Source organism: Desmodus rotundus, chromosome 11, assembly GCF_022682495.2.
Source record: "Desmodus rotundus isolate HL8 chromosome 11, HLdesRot8A.1, whole genome shotgun sequence".
Taxonomy (NCBI): Eukaryota; Metazoa; Chordata; class Mammalia; order Chiroptera; family Phyllostomidae; genus Desmodus; species Desmodus rotundus.
Genome location: NC_071397.1, coordinates 45,544,187 through 45,571,322, shown reverse-complemented (window position 1 = coordinate 45,571,322; position 27,136 = coordinate 45,544,187). Strand labels below are relative to the sequence as shown.

The following is a 27,136-nucleotide window of genomic DNA, read 5'->3' as shown; positions in this document are numbered from 1 at the left end:
ACCCATATTTCCTACCAGCTTTCCCAGGGACAATCTCTGCTCCTTTGGGGAAGCAGAAGAGCCCAGATGGGGCACCTTAAGAGTATTGCTCCAGGGCATGAAGCTATTAAGGTGGGGGTTCAACCCTCACAGGGTATAGAAATACCAGAGACACATCACCAGAACTCAAGGCAGTGGAAACACCTGTGGGATTCAGGCCTAGGCGGTGCAGCTTTGCTGACTGGGGCAGGGGGAGGCATGGAGGTTGGATGCAGGGCTGCACAATTTAACTCCGAGAATCTGGGTCTTTGGCTGAAGTTGTAAACTGTGGCCTTCAAGCCACAAATAGCTTTTAATTATGGCCTTCCGTTGTCCCTGCCTTCCCTTTGTAATTTTTTAAAAATTAAACTTTTTACTGCAAGGTAATTATAGATTTATATGCAGTTTTAAGAAATACAGACAGCTCTCACACATTCTTCACCCAGTTTTCTCCAATTATAACATCCTGCAAAACTACAGCAATATCAGAACCAGGGTACTGACACAGTCCAGACACAGAACAGCTCTATCACCAAGGACTCTTCCTGGTGCCCCTTACAAGTACACCCACCTCCCTCCCCTCACTTATCTTCCACCCTCATCCCTCACCAGAGAAATCACAATTTTTTTCCATTTCTCTAATTTTGTCAATGTCATATAAATGGAATGAAACAGTGTGTTACCTTGCATATGTCGACAGTTTGTTCTCTTTTACTGCTGAGTAGCATCCAGTGGTATGAATGCACCATAACTGGTTAACCATTCCCTTGCTGCAGGACAGCTGGGTTGATGCCAGTTTTGGGCTATTGCAAATAGGGGTGCTATAAACACTTCTTGGCATGCTTTTGTGTAAACATAAGCTTTGATTTCCCGTGGATAATTGTCCAAGAGTGCAACTGCTGGGTCACATAGTAGTTGCATATTTAGTTTTATAAGAAACCGCCAGACTATTGTCCAGAGTGGCTGTATCATTTTGTATTTCCACCAGAGATGTAGGAGAGATTCAGTTTCTCTACATCCTTGTCAGCATTTGGTGTAGTCACTATTTTTTATTTTATTCATTCTAATAGATGTAGTGATATTTCATTGTGATTCTAGTTTGCATTTACCTTATGGCTAATGATGCTACACATCTTTTCATTTGCTTATTTGCCATTGGTATATGCTATTTGGTGAATGTCTCTTCATGCCTTTGTCCATTTGCTAACAGAACTGTTAGTTATTTTAGTTGAATTTTGAGAGTTCTTTATATGTGGTCTGTCCAGGAAAAAGTCCAGGCATTGTTAATATAACAAGAACAGTTCGTGCAATATCGATGTGACCTGGCAGCCAAGGAGAGTGGACTGGAATGCTCATGCATGAACAACGATGACTTCACTGTACTAGTCAGTGGGCAGTAGATGCCATTAAGCGAGCATGTGTACTGTGTGGCTGCACATTCAAAATGACTGCGCGAGTAGAGCAGTGAATCTGCATCAAATTTTGTGTTAAGCTTGAACATCCCTCTGCAGAAACTATTCAGGTGACTCAGAAGGCCACAGCTATGGGCTACTTACTGATGACTGACAGCTTCATCACAACAATGCACCCACTCACACATCATGTCCAATGCAGAATTTTTTGGCAAAATATCAAATCATCCAGGTGACTCAGACCCCCTACAGCCCAGATTTGGTGCCCTGGGACCCTGGCTTTTCCTAAAACTAAAATCACCTTTGAAAGGGAAGAGATTTCAGACCATTGATGATATTGAGGAAAATCCACTGGAGCAGCTGATGACAATTGGGGGAACTGTGTGAGGTCCCAAGGTGCCTACTTTGAGGGGGACAGAGACATCATTGTCCTGTGTACAGTGTTTCTTGTATCTTGTATCTTCTTCAATAAATGTCTCTGTTATCCATATTACATGGCTGGATACCTTCTGGACAGGCCTCTTATTCTAGCTATGAATCCTTTGTCAAACCTGTGGCTTGTAAATATTTTCTCCCAGACTGTTGGTTGTCTTTTCATCTTCAGAGTTGTTCACAGAGCAGAAGCCTTTCATTCTTGGGTGATCCAATTGATCACTTTTTCCTTTTATGGATCATGCTTCAGGTGTCAAATCTAAGGGCTCTTTGCCTACCCCTAGGGCCTGAAGATTTTCTCATGATTTTTAAAAGAAATTTTATAATTTTACATTCTACACTTAAGACCATGACCCATTTTGGATTAATTTTTGTGTAAGGTGGTGGGCTTAGGGTCAAGTTTCATTTTTTTAACCTATGGACATCCAATTGTTTCAACATCATCTGTTCAGTGTCCTAGTGAATTGCTTTTGCACCTTTGGGAAAAATCATTTGGACATACTTGTGTGGGTCTATTCCTGGGTTTCTCAATTCTGTTCTATTGATCTATGTGTCTATCCCTCCACCGATAAACCGCATACTCCTCAATATTGTAATTATACATATAGTTGGTCTTAATATCAAGCAGAGTGATTCCTCCTGCTTAATTTTGTTTTATCTATCTTAGAATGTGTCTTTTCACATACATTTTAGAACAGGGGTATCCAACCTTTGGCATCTCTAGGCTACACTGGAAGAAGAAGAGTTGTCTTGGGCCACACATTAAATGCATTGCAACCCATAATCACAAAAAAACCCCATAACGTTTTAAGTAAATTTACGATTTTGTGTTGGGCTGCATTCATAGGTACCCTAGGCTGTATGCAGCCCATGAGCCGTGGGTCGGACACCCTTGTTTTAGAATAAGCTTGCATATATCTGCAAAACACTTTGCTGGGATTTCAAAAGAAACTGCATTAAACATACAGACCTATCTGGAGAGAATTATCAGCTTTCCTATTTGAGTCTTCTAACCATGAACATGACATGCATGTGTCTCCAGTTATTCAGGCCTCCTTTGATTTCTTTCTTCATCGTTTTGTAATTTTTCAGATCCTGTGCATGTTTTGTTCAATTTAAACCTGAGTGTTTCTGTGTTTTTATTTCCAACACCACACATTCATAGTTAGTATATTGCTATGTAATAAATTACTGTGTGTTAATCTATTATCTTGCAAGTTTGCTGAACTCTCATTAGTTTTAGGAGTTTTTTTGTAGATTCCTTGGTTTTCCCTATGTAGACACTCATGTCTACTACAAATAGAAATAGACATAGTGTTATTTCTTCTTTTTCAATCTTATGCCTTTTCTTTTTTCTTCTTGCTGTGTTGCAGTGGTTAGAATCTGTGGCGCTACATTGGACACAAGTGGTAAGAGCAGACATCCCCGCCTTCTTCCTTTTCTTAGAGAAAAGCATTCTGTTTTCCAACATTAAGAATATTAGCTATAGGTTTTTTGTAGATATCAGGTTGAAAAGTTCTCCTCAATTCTTAGTTTGCTGAGAGCTTCTTTTTTTTTTAACCATGAATGAGTGTTGAATTTTACCAAATGTTTTTTCTGCATCTGTGGATATGATCATATACTTTTTCTTGCTTAACCTGTTATGGACTAAATGTCTGTGCCCCCAAAATTCACTTATTGAAGCTCTTTCCTCCAATGTGGTAGTACTTGGAGATAGGGACTATGGGAGTAATTAAGACTAAATGAGGTTGTGAATGTAAGACCCCATGGTGGGATTAGTTCTCAAAAACATAGGAAGAGAGGTCAGAGCTCTCTCTCCCCATCATGTGTGAACACAGTGAGAACACCACTGTCTGAAAGTCAGGAACAACACCCTCACAAGACCCAATCTGCTGACACCTTGATCTTGAACTTCCCAGCCTACAGAACTGTGAAAAATAATTGTCTGTTACTTAAGCTGCTCAGACTGTGGTAGTATTTACAGCAGCCTAAGCAGACTGAGACAGCTGTGGAGCCAGCCTTGCACTTGGGATACATTGCATTTGCTCACGGTGTCCAATTCTTTATACAATGCTTGACTCCATGAAAATGTGAGCTAAAAGAAAACCAAGCACAGTTGCCACCTACTCACCCATCTACCCTAGATCCTTGGTTTTTATAGCAGCCTAAACATACAATAGCTAATCCTCATTGGAAATAAACCAACAGGCCAGTGAGAAAGGATTTTCAGTCTCCAAATAAGTTTCAGGCTTAATTTATTTTCTGAAACCTAAATCAATATAGCTTAAGAGGAAAAAAAGAAGAAAAAGAAAAGTAATAAGGGACTCAGAGACTCTACCACCAGACCACCTGCCCTGGCATCTGAGTAGAGTTCCTGATGGTTGACTCACAGCTGATAAAGCTCCTTTCCTCTGTGGTGTCTTCATTTGCAGCACTCCCAGAATAATTTGGATTAGGTGGTAATGCTTTGGAAGTCTTACAACAGGCCAGCTACTGGCCTGGAAACTACAACGGATTTCATTCAGGAAGATACAGGTAGCACTTAGAGAGGATTAAAATGCTGACACCCAGCTGTGCCGCATTACAATATCCCCTCCAGAGTGGTTAGCACCTATTAAATGTATGACTTTAGGGGGCTTAAGTGGCACATTAATCTGGGTTATGAAGTACTCTGTCATGCAGTAGAGGCTTCCACTTTGAATGCACACTGCTCAGGCAACAGAGTGCCCACTGCACACACAGACAGACCCTGGGGAACGGGGATGGTGGGTGACTTGCTGATTGAGGACCCAGGTTCTAGAAGGGTCTCTGGGCTGACACACCCACCAGGCCTGCCCAGAACTGGGGAAAGGGGAGGGCAACTGGGGCCTGCTGCCACCCTGAGTGAACTCCGGTGCAAACACAGCAAGAGGGAAACAGAAGACACCCTGTAGCTGAGAGACTCAGCCGATTCTGGGACTCCCATTCCAAGCAGCCTCAAGAGGTTCTCCTAAGGTGCCTGGTCAGGTGTGAGGGCCCACCCCAAGTTTGGAGGCTTGCTTTCCTCAGCTACACTAGGTCTCCGCACAGGCCCAGGCAGGGGCTAATGTCTGATTAAAGTCCCACCCTGTCCCTCTCCATCTGAGAGGGCCACCTCTCCTACCTCCAAAGAGCACTTCCTGGGGGTACCCTACCTCTGTTAGAAGCACAGGGTCACTGTGCTCCTGTCTAATTAGCATGCTCATCATAATAAGGTATCACTTACTGAGACTTTCCTAGTATTGACCCAATAAATTTTCATGCCTTGTCTCATAAGCAAGCCACACAACAATCCACAGCATGTGTCAGCCTTCTCATATTAGAGACATGTATTTCCTGCTGGTAAACTTGTTTCTGGTTGGAGGTGTCAATGTTTCACAGTGTACTACAAAGAGCCATGACTTCCAGGTGTGTAAACCCCAACTTGGCCCAATGCTCACTAGAGAGGGTTGTCCTACCCTACACATCTCTGAGACATCAGGGAGAAATACCTGGAGCAGCAAGCGGTTCTCCGCCTCTCTGCTCATTAGCATCACTCAGAGCTCTGAGAAACACCCAAACTCAAGCCACACCCCAGACCAATGAAATCAGAACCTCTGGGTGTGGGATCTACCGGGGCATCCATATTTTTAAGGCTCTCCAGGTGATCACGTTCTTAGCCAATACTGAAACATTCCTTACCTAATGGAACTTCCAAGCCTCTGCAGTCCAAGCACTCAAGTAAGAAAATAGTGATTGTGATAATAGCAACAACCATCCACTGAGCTCCTTACACATTCTCATTGCAGGTACTGAGCATTCTGCGTGGGTCACCTCATTTAACCCTCACCACACACCCCTGAAGTAAGCGTCGCCATGCTGATTTCACAGGCGGGAAACCAAGGCTCAGGGTGGCTAATGATGGCCAGGGCCACAGAGACGGTCAGTGTGACTCACTGCCTGGGACCCTTGTTAAGGGAAAACTGGGGAAGATATTGAAATGGGTGACGAATTCATAGAGATGGAAAGTGGGGCCATGGTTGCCAGGGACCAGGGGAGCGGGAAATGGGGTGTAAGCATTTAAGGGGTGCGGCGTTTTGGTTTTGCATGAAAAGAGTTCTGGATATGAACAGTGCTGATGGTTCTCCAATGATGTAAATGCACTAATACCAGTGAGCTGTACACTTAAGCACGGATAAAATGCTATATTTTGTGTTATTTTTACCATGATTTAAAAAAACAAAAATAAAAGAAATTCTAATCTAACAGGGTAACAGACACACACACACCTGGCGGGGAGGGAGGGGAGGGAGGGGCCAGCATCCTGTCTCAGGCACAGCACGCTCACTTCCAAGGCATCTCTCGTTCGCCTCCATGTCTCTGAGCTGCTTAATAACCGTACAGTTTCACCACACTGAGGCTGATGCAAATAAACTATGTCCAGTGGAGATTCGGTGCATGCCAGTCAGTTTTACATCTAATAAACAAATTTATGTCTGCTTTCCTGACAGCCTACATACAGGGTCTGACAGAAGGAACGCCACTGAGTGTGGTTGGTAGGGTACGTGAGTGTCTCACATGAGATGGACAGCAATTTGAACATTTCACCTAAAATGTCATTTGGTGTGCTTGAGTGTGATAGTGTTATGTTACAGAATTACATGCTTATGATTCTGCCTTAAAATTTTTATGTAATAAAAAAGGGGTGTTTACTTGTGCCTGGCCCTGTATTCGTAATTCTTTGTATTCTCCTTTAAACCAGTTGTAACATCTTACTGGTTCCCTCATTAATTGATTCATTTAATAAAGTCTTAACATATGCTCATTGTACAACTGTTGCTCAGAAGTACCACCATTTGCCAAGCTTCCTTGATGATTTCTGATGATAAACCACAAAGGCCTCAGTTTCCCTGTTGGGATTATCCTCCCACATGGTGATGCTTCTGCCTAATGGAGAAAAAGCAGATTTTCTGTCCAACCTGACAGTAACTGTATACCCTCCATGTAGATATACTAGCCTGGAGCAGGGCCCGGGGTTGCATCATCCCTGCATAGGCACCAGACCTCACGCCCTCCCTGGGAAGGTGACAACATACTGGGCCACATTTCCCAGCTTCGGGTGGTGGGTGAGGAAGGGGAGGAGAGGTGTGGAGGGCCCCTCGCCTGCCCTCCCATCAGCCACTCCCTTGCTTTCTCCCAGGCAGCCGGCCCTAGACACAGCCCAGAGGCCGAAGTAGAAAGAGAAAACTCTGTGGAACTCATGCTGAAGTAGAGTAACAAAGGCTAAATATAGGCCAAGTCAGTCACAGCAGAGAGCTCATGGAGAGAATGCTAGAAAGGCAGGACAAGTTCGAAAGGAGAGGGAGGAAAGGAGAGCCCAGCGTGGCTGGTCATTGTGCACCTCAAGGTCAGTGGCACAGGCCACTCCCACCTGCTGCAGGAGTGCACACTGATGCAAGCTTTATGCACAGCAGTTCTGCTGTAGCTGTCAAAGTGACAAGGGGATGCGTCACCAAACCAGGAAGTGCCACTTAGAGAGATCTGTCCCCCAGATATAACCACACTGCAACAGGAGCTCTGGACAAGGTTAGTTGCTGCAGCATAATTTCTAAGAGCAGAAGACTAACATAATCTTAACGTCCATTACTAGGGGATAGGTAAAGCCCTGGTTGGTATGGCTCTGTGGATTGAACACTGGCCTGAGAACTGAGAAGTCACTGGTTTGATTCCAGGTCAGGGCACATTCCTGGGTTGCAGGCCAGGTCCTCCCTGCTCATGGGCATGTGAGGGGCAGCCAGTTGATGTTTCTCTGCCTCTCTTTCTCCCTCCCCTCCCCTCTCTCTAAAAATAAATAAATAAACCCTTTAAAAAACAGGGGATAGATTAAGCTAATTGCAGTTCATTGCATAAAGCAAAGTGAAGAAGGATATGCAGTGTACCCTGCAATTGGTGCAGAAACAGCTCGTGGAGGAACACATATCGACACATCTACTTGCACATGTATGCATAAACCATCTCAGGAAAAAATACAAGAAGCAGGTAAGACAGATTGCCTTCAAGGAGAGAGACACCAAGCGACAGAGTATGGGAGAAAGACTTATCGGCCTTCTATACCTTCTGTGTCAACGTATTACCTGTTCAACTTTTTTATTTTCATATCTTCTAAAACAAGTATACAGAGTCTTTTGGAAGAAGCAAGCTACATACAACACAAGCTCTCCAGTAAACACTTTCACCTGAACGACAGCCTTACAAGTGTCTACTTCCCCATGGCCCACCTCGTGGGGACGGCAGCTTTCAGGACAGGGCTCCAGACCAACAGGCTGGCACACACAAGTTCACAACCACACCACTGCAGTAAGTCCGCATATGAAACACACACCTGCAGACTCGAAAACAAATGAGCAACAAGGTCCTTGCTTCCACTGCCCGCCACTGCCCTGGAAAGCAGGGTGTGACCCAAATGGGAAACAGGTTTAAGAGCAAGAAGCCCAGTTGAAGCAGCAGGAGGGATGCTATTGTCCATGCAGATCCTGGTCCTGCTACGCGTCTTTGAGAGCCTGAATGCACATCAGGTATCTACCTTCAGCCTTCTCTTGGTAGCGGCTAACAGAAAACATCTACCACCCCACACTCCTCATTGTTGTAAACACAATGTCATGCTTGGGATCGTCACATTACTACAAAGTCTTTGCATATCTTTCTATTTAAAGGTTTCAAGTTTACATTTATTGGAGCACGGTCATTCACTAGCGTAGGGAGACGAAGTAAAAGTTCCGCAGGAGCCACAGCCTATACATGACTAGAACAAAGTTACTGAGCCTCCTACGTGTATTTCCTTCTCTATAACAATTTTATTTAGGACAGCTATTTAAAAAAAGAAAAATCAAAGTGCACCCTGGCCAGGTGGGTCAGTTGTTTGGAGCATTGTCCCAAACACCAAAGGGCTGTGGGTTCAATCCCTGGTCAGGGCATGTACGGGAGGCAACCGACTGATGTTTCTTTCTCACACCAATGATTCTCTGTCTCCGTCTCTGTACCTCTCTCTATCTCTCTCATCTCCCCTCCCTCTCCCTCTTCCTCTCTCTCAAAAATCAATAACAATATCCTCAGGTGAGCATTAAAAAAAATCAAGGTACAATTCATATCCAATAAAATTTCCCCTTTTAAAGTATTCAGTTTGGTGTGTTTGAATAAATGTTTTTGGTTATATAAAACCACCACCACAAAATAGAGAAGATTTTCCTCCACCACCAAAACTCCCTCCTGCTTTTTTATTGGTCAATCCCTTTCTACCGTCCCTGCCCCTAGCAAATCACTTATCTATTTTCTGCCGTATACTTTTGACTGTTCTACCATGCCATGTAAAGGGAACCACGCTGTGTGTGGCCTGTTGTGCCTGGCATCAAATGCATAAGGCTTTCAGATTCATTCACACTGTTTCCTCTGTCAGTAACTCATTCCTTTCTACAGTGGAGCAGCATTCTCCAGTATGTTTGTCAATTCAGTGGTTGGGGTTGGGTGAGATTTATTTTAAGGAAATGGCTCGTGCTTGGTGAGTCCAAACTCTGCAGGGTAGGCCCGGAGGCTGGAGACCCAGCAAAGAGCAGATGCTTCAGCTAGACACTGAACGCAGTCTGCAGGCAGGATTCACTGGTCAGTATTTTTCTCTTAAGGCCTTCACCTGATTGGATGAGGCCCACCACATAATGGAGGATAGTCACCTACTGACTTAAATGTTAATCTCATCTAAAGAATAGTTTCAAAGAAACATCTAAAATAATGTTTGACCAAATATCTAGGCATCATGGCCTAGACAAGTGGAAACATAACATTTAACATTACACAAGATCACAAAGATTTTATACTCTTCTAGAATTTTTATAGTTTACATTTAGGTCTGTGATCCATCTTTCAGTTAACATGCTTATGTGGTACAACACATTCACTTTTTTGCACACCCATGTCCAATTGTTCCAGCACCATTTGTGGAAAACACTATTCTTTCCCCATTAAATTGCTTTGGCACCTTTGTCAAACATGAGTTGACCAAATATGTGTAGGTCTATTTGAGGACTTCCCATCCTGTTCTCTTGATCTATTCGTTTATCTTTACAGCTATACCACCTGTCTTGATTACTAGAGTGTTACGGTAAGCCTGGACATCAAGTAGCACAGGTCTTCCAACTTTCCTCTTCAAAATTGCTTTTGCAATTCTAAATCCTTTGCATTTTCACATAGATTTTACAATCAGCTTCTCAGCTTCTACCAAGAAAGAGATAGTGCTCATTTATTAACTGCTGGACATTGTGCTGAACACCATGTCATCTCATTTAATCTTCACAGCGACCCCACAAGGCCGGGTCACCCTCACTTTTCAGAGGAGGACACTGAACAGCCTGTGTCCTTTGCTCTAAACCCCCGCCTGCTCCTTGGATCACAATTCTCAGACCACGAGGTGGCTGCTGTTGCTCCATCAGGACTCCTCGTAATGGCAACCGCATCTCACACTTACTATGTGCTAGACGGTGTTCTAAGTATTTTGCTGGTATTGATTCAGTTAGTGCTTAAACTACCCAACAAAGTACCTATCATTTAATCCTCATTTTCGAGATGAAGATATGAGGCACAGAGAGATTAGGCAATCTTCCCGAGATCACAGAGCTATAAATATGCTGGCATTTGAACCCAAGGCAGTATGGCTTCTGTATCCATTTTCATACCCTCTGCACTTCATTGCCTTGGTCAGGAATTTCTGACGTTGCTACAAAACTCTGGGAATGGTGTGCATGTGGTGGGGAAGGGGCAGTCCCGTGTACAGGACAGCCCCTTTCTCCGCGTGCATTGAGGGGGAAGAAGAACCAAGAAGGAGTAGCTGCGGGCTGTGCTGACAGGAGCAGGGACAGTTTAGGTGCTGTCCTCAGTGTGCAGCCTCAGAGCCACACACAGCTGGCTTCCTTACAGGTCTACCACGTACCACTTAACTGGCTTTGATTCCCTTATTCCTGCTCAGCACCCCCTTTCCGCACTGGTACCGTAGATATCAGGGCACAGACTTCTCAGAGCTGCTGTGAGACTTTCATAGACATAGTATATGCAGAGCACTGGCCCAGTGCTGGTACAGGCACTCCACACACATATATAAACTCCATTTTATGTCTGGCAAATTACTAAAGTACCATATGCTTATTTTATTTTATTTTTTAAAAAAGATTTATTTATTTTTAGACAGAGGGGAAGAGAGGGAGAAAGACAGGGAGAGAATCATCAATGTGTGGTTGCCTCTTGCACACCCCTACTGGGGACCTGGCCTACAACCCAGGCATGTGCCTTGACTGGGAATCGAACCAGCAACCCTTTGGTTCACAGGCCAGCACTCAATCCACTGACCCACACCAGCCAGGGCTATATGCTTATTTTAATATGCGGACCAATACCATGGGAAGTTGTATGAAAGCAAAGCTAATCATCTTTCCCACCAGGTAACCAATGTTTAACAGCCTCATATTTTCTACTCGGTTCTTCCTGCTCACACAAACACAAGCACATGTTTGCACAGAGAAGTGGATCTGTTTCTTAACCAAAGTATATCATACTATACCTATCCCTTGCTACTTGCTTTGTTCATGTATCAGTGGCTATAACTGGTCAATACATAAGTCTTAATGCTCTCTCAATTTCCTTCTACATAAACATATATGTAAATGTATGGATTTACATAAATTAGATATACATGACACCGTGAAAGTTTGTATATGGTCTTTAATTCTTTTTTTTTTTGCCTCCCTCCCCACAATCCCTACCTTCTTGACGTGCCCCCCGTGTCGGCCCCTCCTGAGGTGTCCACCGGCCCACTCTGCGGTACACTCTAGGCAGCTCACTCTCCATGAACAAGCTTCCTGAGGCCGTGGGCTACACTTCTTAATCATCGAAATCCCAATATCATTACTCAGGGGTAGTGGTATGTATCAATAGAGATTTAATAAACATTAATTTTATGAATGAACCTGCATTTTTCTTAATTAAAATTTGTCTGGTTACTTTTGGAGAAAAATAAAGGCCGTGGTGAAACATCCCAAGGACCGGCTTCCTGAAAAAAGATGCTCTATTGGTGGATTCCTAGAGGCTCCGAACGCTAGCTACAGGCTCAACACGTGGCATTGGGAGCCGTGCAGAGGATTTATCCAGACTACATAACACCTACTGGTATTGGGGTAACAATATTAAGCTGTAGGTGAGGATACGTAACTAAAAAGTGAGGTGACTACGAAGAGAATATATTCCTATAAAACCAAGGATTTCTTGCAAAGAAAAATCCCAGTTTTCTGTTTTATTATCAAATGTGGACACTTAAGAAGTGTCCACGGGGGCACCTAGAAAGGCACAGAGTAGAGAGATGAGGAGGCGGAATGAGCCATTCCGGGTCACTGAGCAGCAGTGTAGGTGGAGGGGGTCGTGAAGGGAGGGGGGCCTTGGGCTTCTGCCTGAGGGACGGTGCAAAGTGGGGTGCTAGTCATTAGTAGAGACCATGGGATGAGAACGGAAGGGGCACATTAAGGTTGTTTTGGGCATTTAGATTTCTAGCACCTGTGAAGTACCTGTGGATCATTCATATGAAGATGCCCATGTAGGCAGCTCCACACGAGGATCAGGAGACAGAGCCAAGCTGGGGAAGACAGTGTGGTGACCAGTGGGAGGGGGGCATGCAAAAATTAGAGCAGATGAAGGCTGAGACCCTTGAGGAAAATCAGAATTACAGGTGGGAAGTGCAAACGGAGATGGGGAAGGCACCTTTGGAGAAGCAAGTCAGGAACTGGAGCATCAAGGAGCCAAGGCGAACTTCAGGGAGGGAGGGGCAGGCAAGGCAAATTGTAGTCACTTTCTCCAACAGGACACAAGCTCTGCAAGGACCAAGGCTTTTTTCCCTGTATTGTTCACTGGTGCAAAGCAGGTGCTCAGTTAGTACTTGCTGGGTGCATGAAATAATGGGTGACTTTGTTGAGAGCAGAGGCAAGAAGTGAGGGGATCAGATGACAAATTCCTGGGAGATCCTGAGTTTCCGTCTCTAAGGGCCAGACAGTTTACTCCAGGGACACGTCTGACTTCTCAGGATACCCAGTGTCCTGGTCAGATTACCTGTTCCAGCTGGAAATATGTTGGTCAAGACACATGAAGATAACTGATCTCAATATGAAAAGTATGCCCTGACTGGTGTGGCAGTGGGTTAGTGCTTACGGGGGTACTGTGCTAGGCACTTTTTTTTTTTTTTAAACCCATCCCTGATATTTTGTGCCTACTTAGATTTTATAACTGCAACAACATGTGTTATCACACTTAGTCCTTAGGGAAATCCTCTAAGTTGTGTGAGGAAACTGAGGCCCAAGAAGTGAAGCAATTTGCCTACATCAGTGGTTCTCAGCTAAGAGTAATACTGTCCCCTCCCCAGAGGCAGGGGACATTTGACAATGTCTAGAGACATTTTTTGGTTGTCACAACTAGGGAGGAGGAAGTGTACTGCTGGCATCTAATGGGTAGAGGCCAAAGATGCTACAAAACATCCTACTGTCCACAGGGCAATAGCCCACAACAAAGAATTATTTGGCCTGAAAGGCCAGTAGCGCAGAAGCTGAAAACCCTGGCCTGCATCAACAAGTAGTTAACAAGCAGTGGAGCAGGCGCTTGTACCTAGGTCTTTGGACCCCAAATCCCAGTGCTTTTCTTCTGCATCAAACACCAAGGAAAGTAAGAGAGAAGCCCTGACCCAGGTGAGAGCAGTAGTCTGCTGCGGAGTTCAGAGCATGCAGGTATGAGAGACCCAGAGCTAATACACAGCCAGTGTTTCAGCAGGTAAGAGGCCAATGTGTTCCATGCAGGGCGCTGTGCTCCAGGTGGACTCCCTGCAGGTGGAGGCTTCTGCAGCAGGTCTGAGTGGGCAGGGTATCCCAACGGCAACACTCAGAGACAATAAAACATCGCCTTCGAAGTTATGAGGCAAAATAATTCTCAGCTTGAATTTCATACCAACTTGTCAATTAAGTGGGTAGAATAAAGCCTTTTTTTCAGACATACAGATTCTCAAAACATTTATCTCCTGTGTTCCTTTTCTTAGAAAGCTCAGAGACTGTGCACCCTCCAAGTGAGGGTGACATGGGTTCCTGCAAAAGTGATCAACTCTAGGGAAAGCAGCAAGGTATGAAAGAAAAGAAATGTAATGATGGTACAATTACTGGCTCACCTACGAACATCATTTACATAATCACACTAATGATGGATCTGCTAAAACACTGTGATGTAACTAGAGCGGAGAAGGTGGGAGAGAAAGGGACAGTAGATTATGTCTAAAACTGATTGCTCTCTCCCATACACTCATTCTCAGGAAGACATCAGAGCTGTTCAGTGTGGTATCCAACAGCCATGCGTGGCATTTAAATTTTAATTAATTAAAGTTAAATTTAAAATTCAGTTCCTCAGTCACACTAGCCACATTTCAAGTATTCGGTACTCATGCATTGCTGCCCAGTTAGACAGCACAGACAGAACTCGCCATTCCAGAAAGTTCTGTTGGATAGCACTGTGCTAGAGGGTGTACCACATCAACACAAGGGAGTAAACCAAGAAAGAGAGAGACAATGGGGTCCAGGAAACAGAAAAATAACACATACAAAAGTGGCCAGGGAGTCCCTAAGATGCAAGGAAAGAGGTCCCCAGGCAGTTGTCAGAAAGCCCTTTGTCTCCAGATCAATCTAGATAAAGATCTGTCTGTTTTGTCACTTTTTCCATAGAACCCACTTTTAGTTTCATTGATTTTCTGTATGTTTTTTCTATTTCCTACTTCATTCATTTCTGCATTTGTTTTTATTATTTCCTTTCTCCTTCTTTGGACTTGGTCCCATGTTTTGTAGGTACACAAACCCACAGGTCAGCAGGGACAGGTGGACCTGGAGGCTGCTTTCCACAGAAACACAGGCCCCAGCGTTGCTTTTTTGTTAAGCCATGCCTCCTCTGTGGTACTTGGTCCAAACAGGCTGGGAAGACAGTTCCCCTTGCCCTGGGCGAGACCTCAGGCTCTTCCAGCAGTGTTTGAACTTATACTTTTAAAGCTCCCATGTGCACGCATTACTTCTATTAAAAAATAATTTTTAGCCCAGGCCAGGTGGCTCACTTGGTTGGAACATCGTCCCATACACCAAAAATTTGCAGGTTCAATTCCCAGTCAGGGCACGTATCCAGGTTGTGGGTTTGATCCCTGGTTGGGGTGTATATGAGAGGCAACCGACTGATGTTTCTCTCTCATATCAATGTTTCTCTCTCTCAAATCAATAAAAAAACATATCCTTGAGTAAGGATTAAAAATAATAATAACTACTAAAAAGCAAAATATGTTTTAAAAAAGATAGACAATAACAAGCATTGGTGAGGATCTAGAGAAACTGCCAAGCCCATACGCTGCTGATGGGAAAGTGAAATTGTGCGACCATTCTGGAATACAGCCTGGCAGTTCCTTAGTGTACATAGACTTACTGTGGGACCCAGCAATTCCACTCTTAGGTATCCATCCAGAGAAACTGAAACACGCCCTCACAGAAACTGTACAGAAATGTTCATAGCAGTATTATTTACGATAGTTCCAAACTAGAAACAACCCAAAATGTCCACCGGCCGCTGACTGCACAAACAAAATGTGCCGTACCCGAGTAGAGTGGGGTCCTATTCCATAACAAATGAGAAGAAAGCACTGATGTATGCACAGTGTAGGGGAACCCGCAAAACGTCAGGGTGGGTGAAAAATGCCAGACACAAAAGATGACACACCATGTATGATTCCATTTATATGCAATGTCCAGCAAAGGGAAATTTATACAGACAGAAAGTAGACTAACGGTCGCCAGGAGCTGGGAGTAGGAATGGGAAATGACAGCTAAATAATAGGACATTTCTCACTGGGGTTTCTCACAGATAGAAATGTTCTGAAGTTATAATGGTGAAAGTTGCACAACTCTGTCAATACATCAGAAGTCACTGAATTGTGCGCTTAGAATGGGTGAGGGTCTGGGCTTGCTAAGTTACATACACCTCAATAAAGTTCTTTTTTAAAAAGCAAATGACAAAGTCTATTTAAAAAAGAGGACTTGTAGACTATGAGCTATGTGCTTGAATGTTGTTATTATTATAACAACCCTGAAAGGTTGGTATTGCTAGCCCACTTTTACAGATAAGGAAACTGAGGGTCGAAGAAGTTAAGCAACTTGTACAATTAGCAAACGCTGCAGAGTTAAAATGCATGAGCCTGTACCCTCACTAGACAGTCCTGGCGTTCTCCCCTTTGTGGTGACTGGGGCCCTGAAGCCCTGCGGGAACACCACACTCAGGGCTGAGTTAGGGCTCCCTTCGTTGTCCGTTCAGCACACCTAGCAACCCAGTAAGCAGGTCTGTAGAAACTGCTTTAGGCCAACGGGTGGCCTTTGAGCAGCCCAAGATTCTCCATCTCTCTAGAGGCCAGCATTGTGATGTTGTGATTTATAGGAAGAAACATAGATTTGCTCTTAGTCTCCATTCTTGGTTTACAGCTCCCCAAACCCTTGGACTTTCCTAAGTGATAACAGCAATGGTAGCATCTTTTATTATAATAGTTGGTCTGTTGTTGTCAATTCTTCAAACAGCTCCAGAGCAAAAAAAAGAAAGAAAGAAAGAAAGAAAGAAAGAAAGAAAGAAAGAAAGGAAGAAAGAAAGAAAGAAAGAAAGAAAGGTGAAAGGAGTGTGTCATTCACAACAAACCCCTTTCAACCATACCTGAATTTATGACAATGAGGTAACTTTTGGAAAGCCCCTAAGGATGGGTACTGGTTGTCAAGGGAACCAACTGTAATTAGTATATTAATACTTTCAATTCTTGGGAGGGGACAGAAGCTGGGGGTTGAATCATTCACCAATGGCCAGTGATTTAGTAAATCATACCTCTGTAAAAAACTCAAAAAAGGACAGGGTTCAGAGAATGTCTGGGTTGGTGAACCCAAGGAGGTGCTGGGAGTCAAAGGTCAGGGAAGCTCTGTGCCCTTTCCCCATATCTTGCCCTTCCATCTTGCTATTCCCAAGATAAATCCTTTTATAATAGATCAGTAATCTGCTAAGTAAAACATTTTTCCGAGTTCTGTGAGCTGCTCTAGCAAATTAATCTAACCCAAGGAGCAGGTCACAGGAACCTCTGATTTATTGCCAGTTGGTCAGAAGCACAAGTGACAACGTGGATTGCAACTGGCATACGAGGGGGGGCAGTCTTGTGGTACTGAGCCCCTAACCTGTGGGATCTGAGGCTCTGTCCTGGCAGATAGTGTCGGCATTGCGTTACAATGGCTTGGAGGTGCTGGAAAAGGCATGCACTGGAAGTATGAAATACAGAGACTACATATGACTAACCAGAAATGTGACCTCAGCAGCTGAGGGACCTTGTGCAAGTTACTTAAAACATCCCTCTGTGCCGCAATTTGCTCATCTCTAAAGTGGAGATGGGAAGACAAGCCCGTCTAGAGGACTGGAAAGTGCTTAGAGCCATACTAAGTGCTAAGTGTTTGCCATTAGCGTTATTTTGCCTGTGTATTTACACTTGCCACTTAACTGTGCAGAGTCTGCCTTTGCTCAGCTTTACAACAAAACTGCACTTCGGCCCATTCTGCTTCCTTGTCTACCACGGTGTTACCTGTTGGTGAGGGGTAAGCGATGTCCCCTAACACTTGCCACAACTTTTTTGAGTTTTTTAACGTTTTCACTGACCTATATGAAATCAAAGATGCAAGAGGCTGTGGTGGTCACCTGGTCCAAGTCTGTCACTGGGCAGATGGGGACAATGAAGTTCCACACAGCAGAGAGGAGCCCTGTCCACAGCTGGTCCACCTCCCCAGGAGGCCTACTAATGTGACTATTAAACAAATACTCCACCCAGTAAGTTTTGTCTCCCCACTTCTCCACAGAGCTCCCCTGACCATTTGGCTGAAGAAGTGAGAAGAAAAAAAAAGCCACACTGTGATTTTAAAAACTGTCAACTGCTAAATACAAGTTACTCCATTTGAAAGATTGCAATGAAAGCATTTTTAATCCTCCTTCTCTCTAAATGTCCATTACTGGGGGAAAAAAAAACCCCAATTATTTAAAAGCTGTGAGCCCAGCAGGACAGTTTTGTGGACAATGGTTAAAAGGTAGGCTATTCCCCAAGGAATGCCCCTCTTGTTACCTTGGTAACTGCTACCTCGGCGCCCTTGTTGATGAGCTGAACCACATTCTCCGCTTGGCCTTTGTACGCAGCTATGAGAAGGCGTTCTGAAAGCGCAGCGACTGCATCCTGCTGGCTCATGAATTAGGAGAGAATGAAGTTTCCAGATAGAGGTAGGCACGTCCCTTCAGCTCCACACGACACCACTGGCCGGGGCAGGCACCCACAGAGACAGATGCTCCCAATCATTGGAAGGTGCCCTTGTCACTAGGCCATCTTCAGGACCTAGGGGTTATAAAACAAAGCTGCCATCAGTGCCCCTCGGCACACAGGGCAGACCACGTGTCTTCTCTCTGACTAGGGCACTGTGCTGATGGCTTATGGGAGGCAAGGGGAATGGGGCAGATAGGACAGCAGGAAGGACGCTCTGCTCAGTAAAGCCCCTGAACTCATAACTGGATGGCAGCAGACATGCCAGCCTCCTTCTTTTCTACCCCTGCAGGGGATCCTAGATTCTCTAGAACTTCGAGGTCTGCTCTGCATTTCTCTGAGGGTCAGCAGAGACCTAACAGAATCTCCTCGACATCACCTGGTTTCCAGAGCCGCCTTGGGCAAGTGACTGTCTGATGAATGATTACTACAGAGGGCTTTCTGGGTTGCGTCCTGCGGGTCCATGGCGGCTAACATGCCAATTCCCCTGGCGGGTCAGGTGCCCGTGGAGATACCCTGAGGAGGCGGTTCTCTCCTTGGGATTTTCTCCCAGCGTGTACTGCCGTTCTCTTCATCCATCCTTTTCTCCCTGCAAACAGTGCAGTTTCCTGAGTCCCAGAACAGATGCAGAGCTGGGCACAGGCCCGGCCATCTCACAGGTCCAATTGCTGCTAGAACAAGCCACTTTGGGAACAACAGGGATGCTAGACACACTGACAGTGTGCACTGCCAACCGCGCTGGGAAGGCACAGGTGGCGGCTTCCCAGCTTAATAAGCGGGAAATAAATGGCCTACTGAAACCACCTATCAGCTACTCAGAGAAGAGGTCTGGAAATACTAACCAGTGGTAAACAAGCACTTCTTTCCACAAAATGGCCAAATGAATAGAAGGTTAAAGACCAACTCCTCCCAGGAGTTCTGGGCCACCACTGCACCAAACCAAAGCCAGAGGTAATGACTTCAAAGGTGAAGGTTCTTTGGGTACAAGAAGGAATGCTTAAGGATCTGACTGACAGCAAGGAAGTGAGGGCTTCTCTGAGCTTCAAAACATACTTATTAAAAAGGGCAATATGTGCAAAAGGAAAGAAAATGCTGTACCAAAGGGACACCAACCATTCTTCACCCAGACCCTACCTCCCCTTCTAAGTTTGAAGGCCCAAAACACAGACATCATTTTCAGTTGCTTCCAGGCAAACCCAAAGCTCCTTCCAATCTCTAAAGTTTAAGGAGTTGGCCATGACATGACTGGGCAAGGTCCGGACTATGCCACGCTGTACCTTCCAGGCACCGTGACATTGAGGCAGGCCAGCTCACCAACCACCCTGGGAGGCTGGGGTGAAAGGCTCAGACATAACACAGACACAACAACAGGACTGTGGCGGGGATTAGAGATGGCATTTCATTATGTGAATGTACTGGCCAGATGTGAATGTTGTAACTTCAGAGAGAATTCTTATCTCTCTCCAACTTGTGAATTATCCAATCTCACCTTGTCATCCAAAAATTCCCAAAATGCAGCCAAAGCATCACAAGAAAACAGAGAGAAGGAAGTCGCAGAAACCATCCTGCTCTGGTCACCATGCTCATTAGAAGCACAGGATACCCGGAGAAGGGCACACGCCATGGCAGACGGCTCCTGCGTCAGCCAGGGTCAGAGATCCCCGGAATGTGTCAGAAGTCTTTGGTGAGTGAATGAGTCAATGAAAGAATTAAGTTGAGGCTCAAAACAGAAAGCTGGAAACTACTTTGGAAATTCCCAGGATCGAAGGGAAAGACAGTAGTTTGGGCTTTATATTTGCCAGACTACCTTGCTGTTGGGAAGTGGTTTGTTTCTGTAAGCATAGGACATAGTGTCTCTCTTCATTTAGGGAAACTGTGGTACCTTCGAACTGATGATACTGAGCTTCTGCTTTGTTTGCCCCAATATTGAAAAAGGACTCCCGGTCTAAATGGCAGGAAAATACAGAACTTAGCTGTGGCCTCTTGAATGATCTCCCTCCTGCAACAACATTCTTCTCCATCTATTCAATTATTTCTGTGCACCGGACCTAAACCGCCACCCTCCCATCCCCAAACCTTTCCTGCAATGGGCATGCAAATATCTCAAGGACAGTGGTCTGGTTCATACAAATATCGTTATCATGGCTAATATCTTACCCATTCCACTCCATAGCTTTGCTCCTGGGGAGAGAGATCTTGCTGCATCCTCCGTGCATGCGGTCAGCTAAGGTCACGAGCTCCAGACCAGAAGTGCCGTCTGGTCTCCCCAGCAACAGATGCACCAGATCAACAGGCCTGTGGTGCACCGCCAGCTATTCCCCTCCCACCCCCCACCCCCACCCCCATCCCATGCAATAACTTCAGCCTCTCAGACACTGGGATGAAAGTACAGCTGCACTTTTTGCCATGGTTGCAAGCTACTGTGATAGCTTTGCTTACATAATTACCTTTGTTAAACAGCCCTTTGCAAATCCAGCACATATTATAATTTTTTTGAGACAGAAAAATACTACAGTTGTGAGAAAATGTTGTCCAAGCAGAAATGTCGTTTTTTTTTGTTTTTCAATGATAGCTACTGAATAATGAAATGTTCACCACTCCTCATCCCACCCCACCTCCCCCTCCGGCTACTCTCCGCCAGGCTCAGCTGGGCTCACCTGAGGCACAGGGTAGCCTCCAGGACAGGTCACTATTTTGGATACATGTCCCACCCCCTCAACCCCCACCAGTCACACAAAAAAACTGCCTGCAAAATCTGGAACAGAATCCCAGGCTTTCAGTCTGTTGCTAGCATCATCCCTGTGTACTTGGGTATCTGAACTTCATCCTCAAATTAAATCCAGTAAATAGCCTTATTGCTGGGGCCTCCAGCTCTCGCATTTACAGGGTGGGTGGGAAGACATAAAGTGACTGAGTCTTCTTTTCTGCTTCCTTTCTGTTTCCTCCTCTACCCTCAGCCTGGGGTGCGGGTGCAGGCCCAACCCCGTGTCCCCCCCCCCCCCCCCCCCCCCCCGCCTCTCTCAGGACCACTGCCCCAGTAGCACAGTGACCCTCATCCTTTTGGAGTGAGGGGCTGCTCTGCTTGTCATCTGATACCTTCCAGGCAGAGAGGCAGGCTGGGAGAGAGGGGTAAGAGAGCATGAAGGACCCCCAACAATGAGTGGGGAGGGGAGAGGAAGTATGGAGTGGTGATCAGTCTACAATCAAGGAGTTACACTTCCCAGTCAACCTGTTGGGTACCCAGGCTGTAGCAACCCTGTTCCCTCATTTAATCTGAGCCTCCTCTTCCAAGTGAATCAGCTATCATTCAAGACACTTCTCATTGCTGGTGATGAGGAATTTCTTCTACCCCAACTCTATCAATCACATCCCTCTTTGTCTTGATGCTCATTTTCACAGTGTCCTGGAGAGAAACCTTAAACACAAACACGCTGCCAGTTCTTTAAGCAGAAATGAAACAAATGCATGATCATAAATATGCAATTAGCACCCTGAATCTAGGAAGGGATTTAGCCTCCAATAGAGATTTCCCTGCTTTCTCTCAGCCCTATTTTCACTGCTCTCCAATTTGCTGATTCTTTTGTCTCTCATAACAAACACCAGAAGGCCATGCAGCTGTTTGGTCTGTGATGCATCGGTTTTCTTTTTATAGCAAAAGGTCTATGAGACTTGCTTTTGCTCTTTTGTTGAGGACTTACAACAAAGCCTCCTGTTCCCAATATCCCGAAGCCACTACGTTCAGGCAAAATCTTCTAGAAGAGACCTGCAAACAAAAGTCCCAGCCAGGCATTATGTACAACCTCCCCAGAGACAATCCACAGGCACCCAGGGACGCCATTGGTTACAATAACTCACTTTGCTCCTACTGTTCCAAACCCTGCATTAAAGAGAGATTGTACTCACATCCAGGGGTCTGTCCTCCCCATTCTACATCACGTTCTGTTGCTGGATAACTGCAGTCAATTCTTTCCTGGAGAAATCACTAGCTTCCCAGGCTGTCACGCCCAGTGGGTCTGCAGTGATTTACGTTACAATGCCTGCTGCCTTTTTCCCCGTGAGCTTCCTCTGCCAACACTGGCCAAATCACATCTAAAAGCCTATTAAGACATCCATTCAGCTTGTCCTATTCTGCTCGTCACAGCTTCTGAAAGATTTCGGGTCTTTAGGTTTTGTTGGAGAGCTCCCCCCTGCCGGCAGAGGACCTGTAAAACGGCCCTGGCAGAAGAGTCTGGGAAGAATTCACAGATGGGTGGGAGGCTTTTGAATGATGCTCAGACCAACGACACTTGCATTCTTTCAGTAGTAATGCAAGAAGAGATGAATGTGCGTGTTGTGAGAGAGGAGGCAGTAAGGTTAACATCTGTAACAAACCACCTTTACGGTAGCAGGAAAAGGCTTGTGTTGTGGAAACAGCAGAGCCCCAGACACCAGATGCACCTTGGCACAGAGCTCTGCAGGGCGACTGCAGCAGCACAGGAGGTGAGGAGGCAGCTGAGCTGCCATCCCTGACGTTTGTAAACCCACAGTTTGTCTCAGGAATTCTCCTTTGAACAGAATCTCTGAAGAGAAGGGGGAAGGGAGAAAAAAGGGAGCAAATTTGTAACAAGTTCAGTCAATGACCCTAAATATTACAGGTATGTCCTCCAGCCCACTTGTTGAAACAACAGAAAACCAACTTCCCAACTGGAGCAATCATAGAAAGGAAGAGCATTTTCATTTTGACTTACGTTAATATTACCACCTAGTCTGCATTTGCAAAGGCAGAATTGTTGGTCCCGGAGATGGAAAATAACTGTCAACACAAACCTCTTGAGCCCTCTCTCTCTGCCCAAAGCCTTGGTCCCATTTCACTGAGGGTAGTAGCTCCTGTGGGTGATGGGCTAGGGCTCTGCTATGGCCATTATTTGGCTTATGCCAAGGGCAGAAGACTAGCCAGGGACTCAGGCCAGTGCACTACAGAGAAGCAGAATTCCACTGGGGAGACAAAGAGCCAGCGGAATGATACGCTTATTTTCAGAACACAACAGTTGTATTAGTTTATCCCAAAGTGACCACTACTGGGACACTCTGATCACCACAGCAGGGCACGTGGGGCTGGAACAGAGATGAATGTGACTCACTCCTCACTTTGAAGAAACTCATCATCTGGCCCTGATAAGCCTCATCAGGGCCCAAAGTCCAGATGAGAGAGCAGAAGAGAAATGTAAACCGAATGAGACAGAAGTACACAAGAAGAAGAGGCTTATTTTCTCAAAGCTTCTGGGACATTTCCTCCTTCTGAGAATATCCATAGGCAGGGACCTCAATAAGCAATGATGACAGCACAGCACTGACTGCTCGCAGAGGCTGGCACCCCCAAGTGCTGTCTGCAAAAGACTGGAACGACAGAGGCGGGGCGCATCTCTAGAGCAAGCCCCACGCTCACTTCACACCCCGCCGTGGCAAGGCAACCGTGCCGCTTGCTTCTTGAGCCTTCTCAAGTACAATGACTTGAATCCAAAATAATCACCTTTGCAGGAGACGCAGAAAGGCTGTTGCAGTGAAAACTGAGGGACATCTGGATACTATTCAGGAAAACTCAGACACACCCCACTGTCAAGAAAAGCTGCTGACAAATGTACAAATGTCAGAGGCCTGAGAACTTACCATTCACTGAATGAATACGTGACGACAGGAGGCCTGTGATGTCTGGAGACCTCCCATTTTCACCCGAGGCCACAATTACTTGGTGGCTGGCTGGCACTATTACATCACCAGAGCCTCCAAATTGGGGCTAGGCACTCAGGTCCTAGAGCAAATGGCCCACATGCTCAAAATCCGGACCGAGCCCTCGCTGAGCTTTCTGCCACCGCAATCTCTCCAGGGACAGAATGATCACGCCCTCATCCGTGCTCCTGCAGTTTTCTATACGTTCTTTCTCTGGACTGAACTTTGTCCCCCCAAATCCATATGCTGAAACCCTAACCCTCACTGTTGACTGTATTTGGAAACATGTAGAGCTTTTATCAGCTAATTAACATTTTTAAAAAGTCATAAGATGGGGCCCTGATCTGATAGGATTAATGGCCTTATAAAAAGAGACATCTGAAAGTCTCCATGTGCTGTCCGTCTCTCCAAGCTCCCACTCCACCCCACCTGCTCAGAGGAAAGGCCATGTGAGGCCTCAACAAAGAAGTGGCCATCTGCAAACCAGGAAGAGTCTTATCAGAAACCGAACCCCACTAGAGCCTGACCTGGGACTTCCAGCCTCCAGAACTGTGAGAGGTAAATTCCTGTCATTTAAGCCACCTGGTCAATGGTGTTGTGTTATAGCAGCCCGAACTGACCAAGACAGGAGCATGTTGGGAACCGCCCTGCCTGGTTTCAGAAGCTGTAAACCCCCATGGCTAAGGCTGCGTCAGAGACCTTGGGACCCTAAGCCACTAAGGAGACAAAGCTTATCTCCCTGGCAGGGAGCACAGCCTCTGCCCCCTTTACTTCACCCTGCCTGGCCCCCAGTGCATGACCGGTTAGCCAATGATGGGTAAGATTCCTCAAGGGAGGGACAACCTAAGACAGGCATGGTCACAAAGAGGCCCTCAGGGAAGGACTTCGGGGGCTATAGAAAAAGGGATGGTGGACCCTTGCCCCTTGGCTTTGACAAAGCCTGAGTCCTCATTCTGTCTGCAAGAAGTCTCCTAATCTCTTGGCTGCCTTACTTCCCCTCCCTGACTTAAACCTGAAACAATGCCTGAGGTGGGTGCAGCCTTGTGCTGGAAAGGGCGGGTTCCCTAGGGTAATCAGGCCTAAGAAAGAATACATAAAATCCTATGAAACCTACTTTGCTAATACCCTCAATTTAAATGATAAGGGTCCAAGCCTGAAATGAGCTTGTTTCCCCAAAGTTTTATAGCCTTTTAACTATCTGACCCTGACTCAGAATAAGCCCTGAGTTCTTTTAATGTTATCTATTATTTGATCATTTCTACCTGACAACGATTGATGAGCTTTACATATATGCCCTGTATTTCTATGCAAATTGAACCCAGTAAAAGCCCATTGAGAAACAGGTTTCTGGCCCTTCTCCTTTGAGAGATTGGCCACCTTTCCTCCCCAAGAAAATCATATCTTGGTAGACTTGTTCTCATCCTTGGTGGCCAGGGGGTCCTTGCGGACAGAGCCCCCCCACAGGAACAGATTTCACGGTGTAGTTGCTAGCGTGGGCTCGAGATTGGTCTTCCAGGTTGGAGTGAGCTCCTTGAGGGCAGAAGCCCTGGTTTGGTTATCTTGTATCCCCAGTAGCTGGCATGATCCCTGGAACATAGCCTTTAATGTCCGTTAGGTGGATGATAGAAAAAGTAATCATCAATTGCTTTTTCTAATCACTAATTGGTCTTTAAAAGGCTGTAGATCCCATAAGAAATAGAGGAGGTGCTAACCTAGTCAGCTAACCTCTTTCCTTTCCCCACAAGAGAGAGAGGCTGTAACTCCAGAACCTCCAAGAGATAACCACTGGGGAGGGAAGGTCATCATTATCCTCTCCCCCTTCCTCCCCAAATGGAGATGACAGCCCCTGGGGCCAGAAGAATCACTGATCTGGAGACAGGAGACAGTCCCTACTCAGGGACACAGGTCTGTCAGCACCAGAGTCCTGGATAGCACTACCACCACCCCAGCCACTTTCTTCTCATTACCCTCAACCACCATTGGGTAAAATTACAAATACTAAAGACAAATAAAAAAATACTGAATTACAATCAAGCCAGTCCCTTGAGAGTAGTCCATCTTCCGTATATCCAAAGCTCTACTCCTACCCACTCCTTAAGTTTGCTTTGATGTAGCATCCTTCTGCCCCCAATTTTCCTACTAAAGTGCTGCTGATGTTCATTTTGGGTGTATTAAGCATTTATTGAAGATATGGGCACAAAGAACTATGGAAACAGGGAGGAAGATCTTGCCTGGTGTGCTGGGGGGTGAAAGGAGTCAGCAAAGTTTTCACAGAGAAGGTAAAGCACTTGAACAGGTGTTGGGAGGACATGTAGGACCTTGTTAGGCAGAGAAGCGGTGAGGGGAGGACATGGGCAGAGGACACAGTAAGAGCAAAAACACAGGATGGTCTGAAAGTGTGTGTCATGAACAGGAAAACAGAGACCTTTGCAGCTGGAGCTCATAATGCATGGGCAGTGATCACCACAGATGGCGTGGTGCAGTCAGGCTGTGGAAAAACGTTCACCATGCCAAAGACGTTGGACTGCTCTTACATTTGTGATGGGGAGCCCTAGAGGCTGGTAAGTGTTCAGCACAGGCTTCAGTGAGCCATTACAGAGGCAGTGCACACCTGGAGCAGCCAGAGTGACTGGCCGAGCTCCTTCCCCAGGAAATCCACTCTGCATCTCAGCTTCAAGCCGCCACAGCTTTGAACTGAGCCTGTGAGCACCTGTGCTTTATTTTGATGTATTTTGTGCATCCATTACCAACATGAGTCCTAAGGTAATTGCTTCTTCACTTTATGCCATTTCAGCTTGCAAAAGTAGTCATAGGCAGGCTCTACCTGCAAATAGCAGGGGAAACCTATATTGTTTTCCAAAGTGGCAGTCATGTTTTGCATTCCCACCAGCCGGTTGAACACTGACCTAATTGTTAAATGCTGTGGGACCTTTCAGTTCATACCTTATATGATTTCTCTGTTGCATTGGTACTGCTGCCACCTTCACCACACTTGGTCCTCCTTTGGTTTCCATGACCCACTCTCTCCTCATTCTCCTACCATCACTCAAACGATTTCTTTCTCTCATTGAAGGGCTCGCCTTCCACAGTCCCTTAAATGTTGTAGGTCCCTAAGATTCTATCCCCAGTTGTCTTCTCTGCTCATTTCCTTCTCCAG

General features: G+C 45.6%; 1 protein-coding gene across 6 annotated transcripts in view; it reads right to left on the bottom strand.

Annotated features, from left to right (window-relative positions):
* ANKRD6 (ankyrin repeat domain 6) overlaps positions 1-27,136 on the bottom strand; it is a 180,459-nt gene that overhangs the window by 49,653 nt on the left and 103,670 nt on the right. For 3 of the 6 annotated variants that reach the window (XM_024551713.4, XM_045188584.3, XM_045188580.3), the window contains exon 2: positions 18,085-18,348. The exons of the other annotated variants lie outside the window; for them this stretch is intronic. In XM_024551713.4, the coding sequence (XP_024407481.2) occupies positions 18,085-18,204 (120 nt within the window). In that variant the 5' untranslated portion in view covers positions 18,205-18,348. The remainder of the gene's footprint in view (positions 1-18,084; positions 18,349-27,136) is intronic. 6 annotated transcript variants of the gene reach the window in all.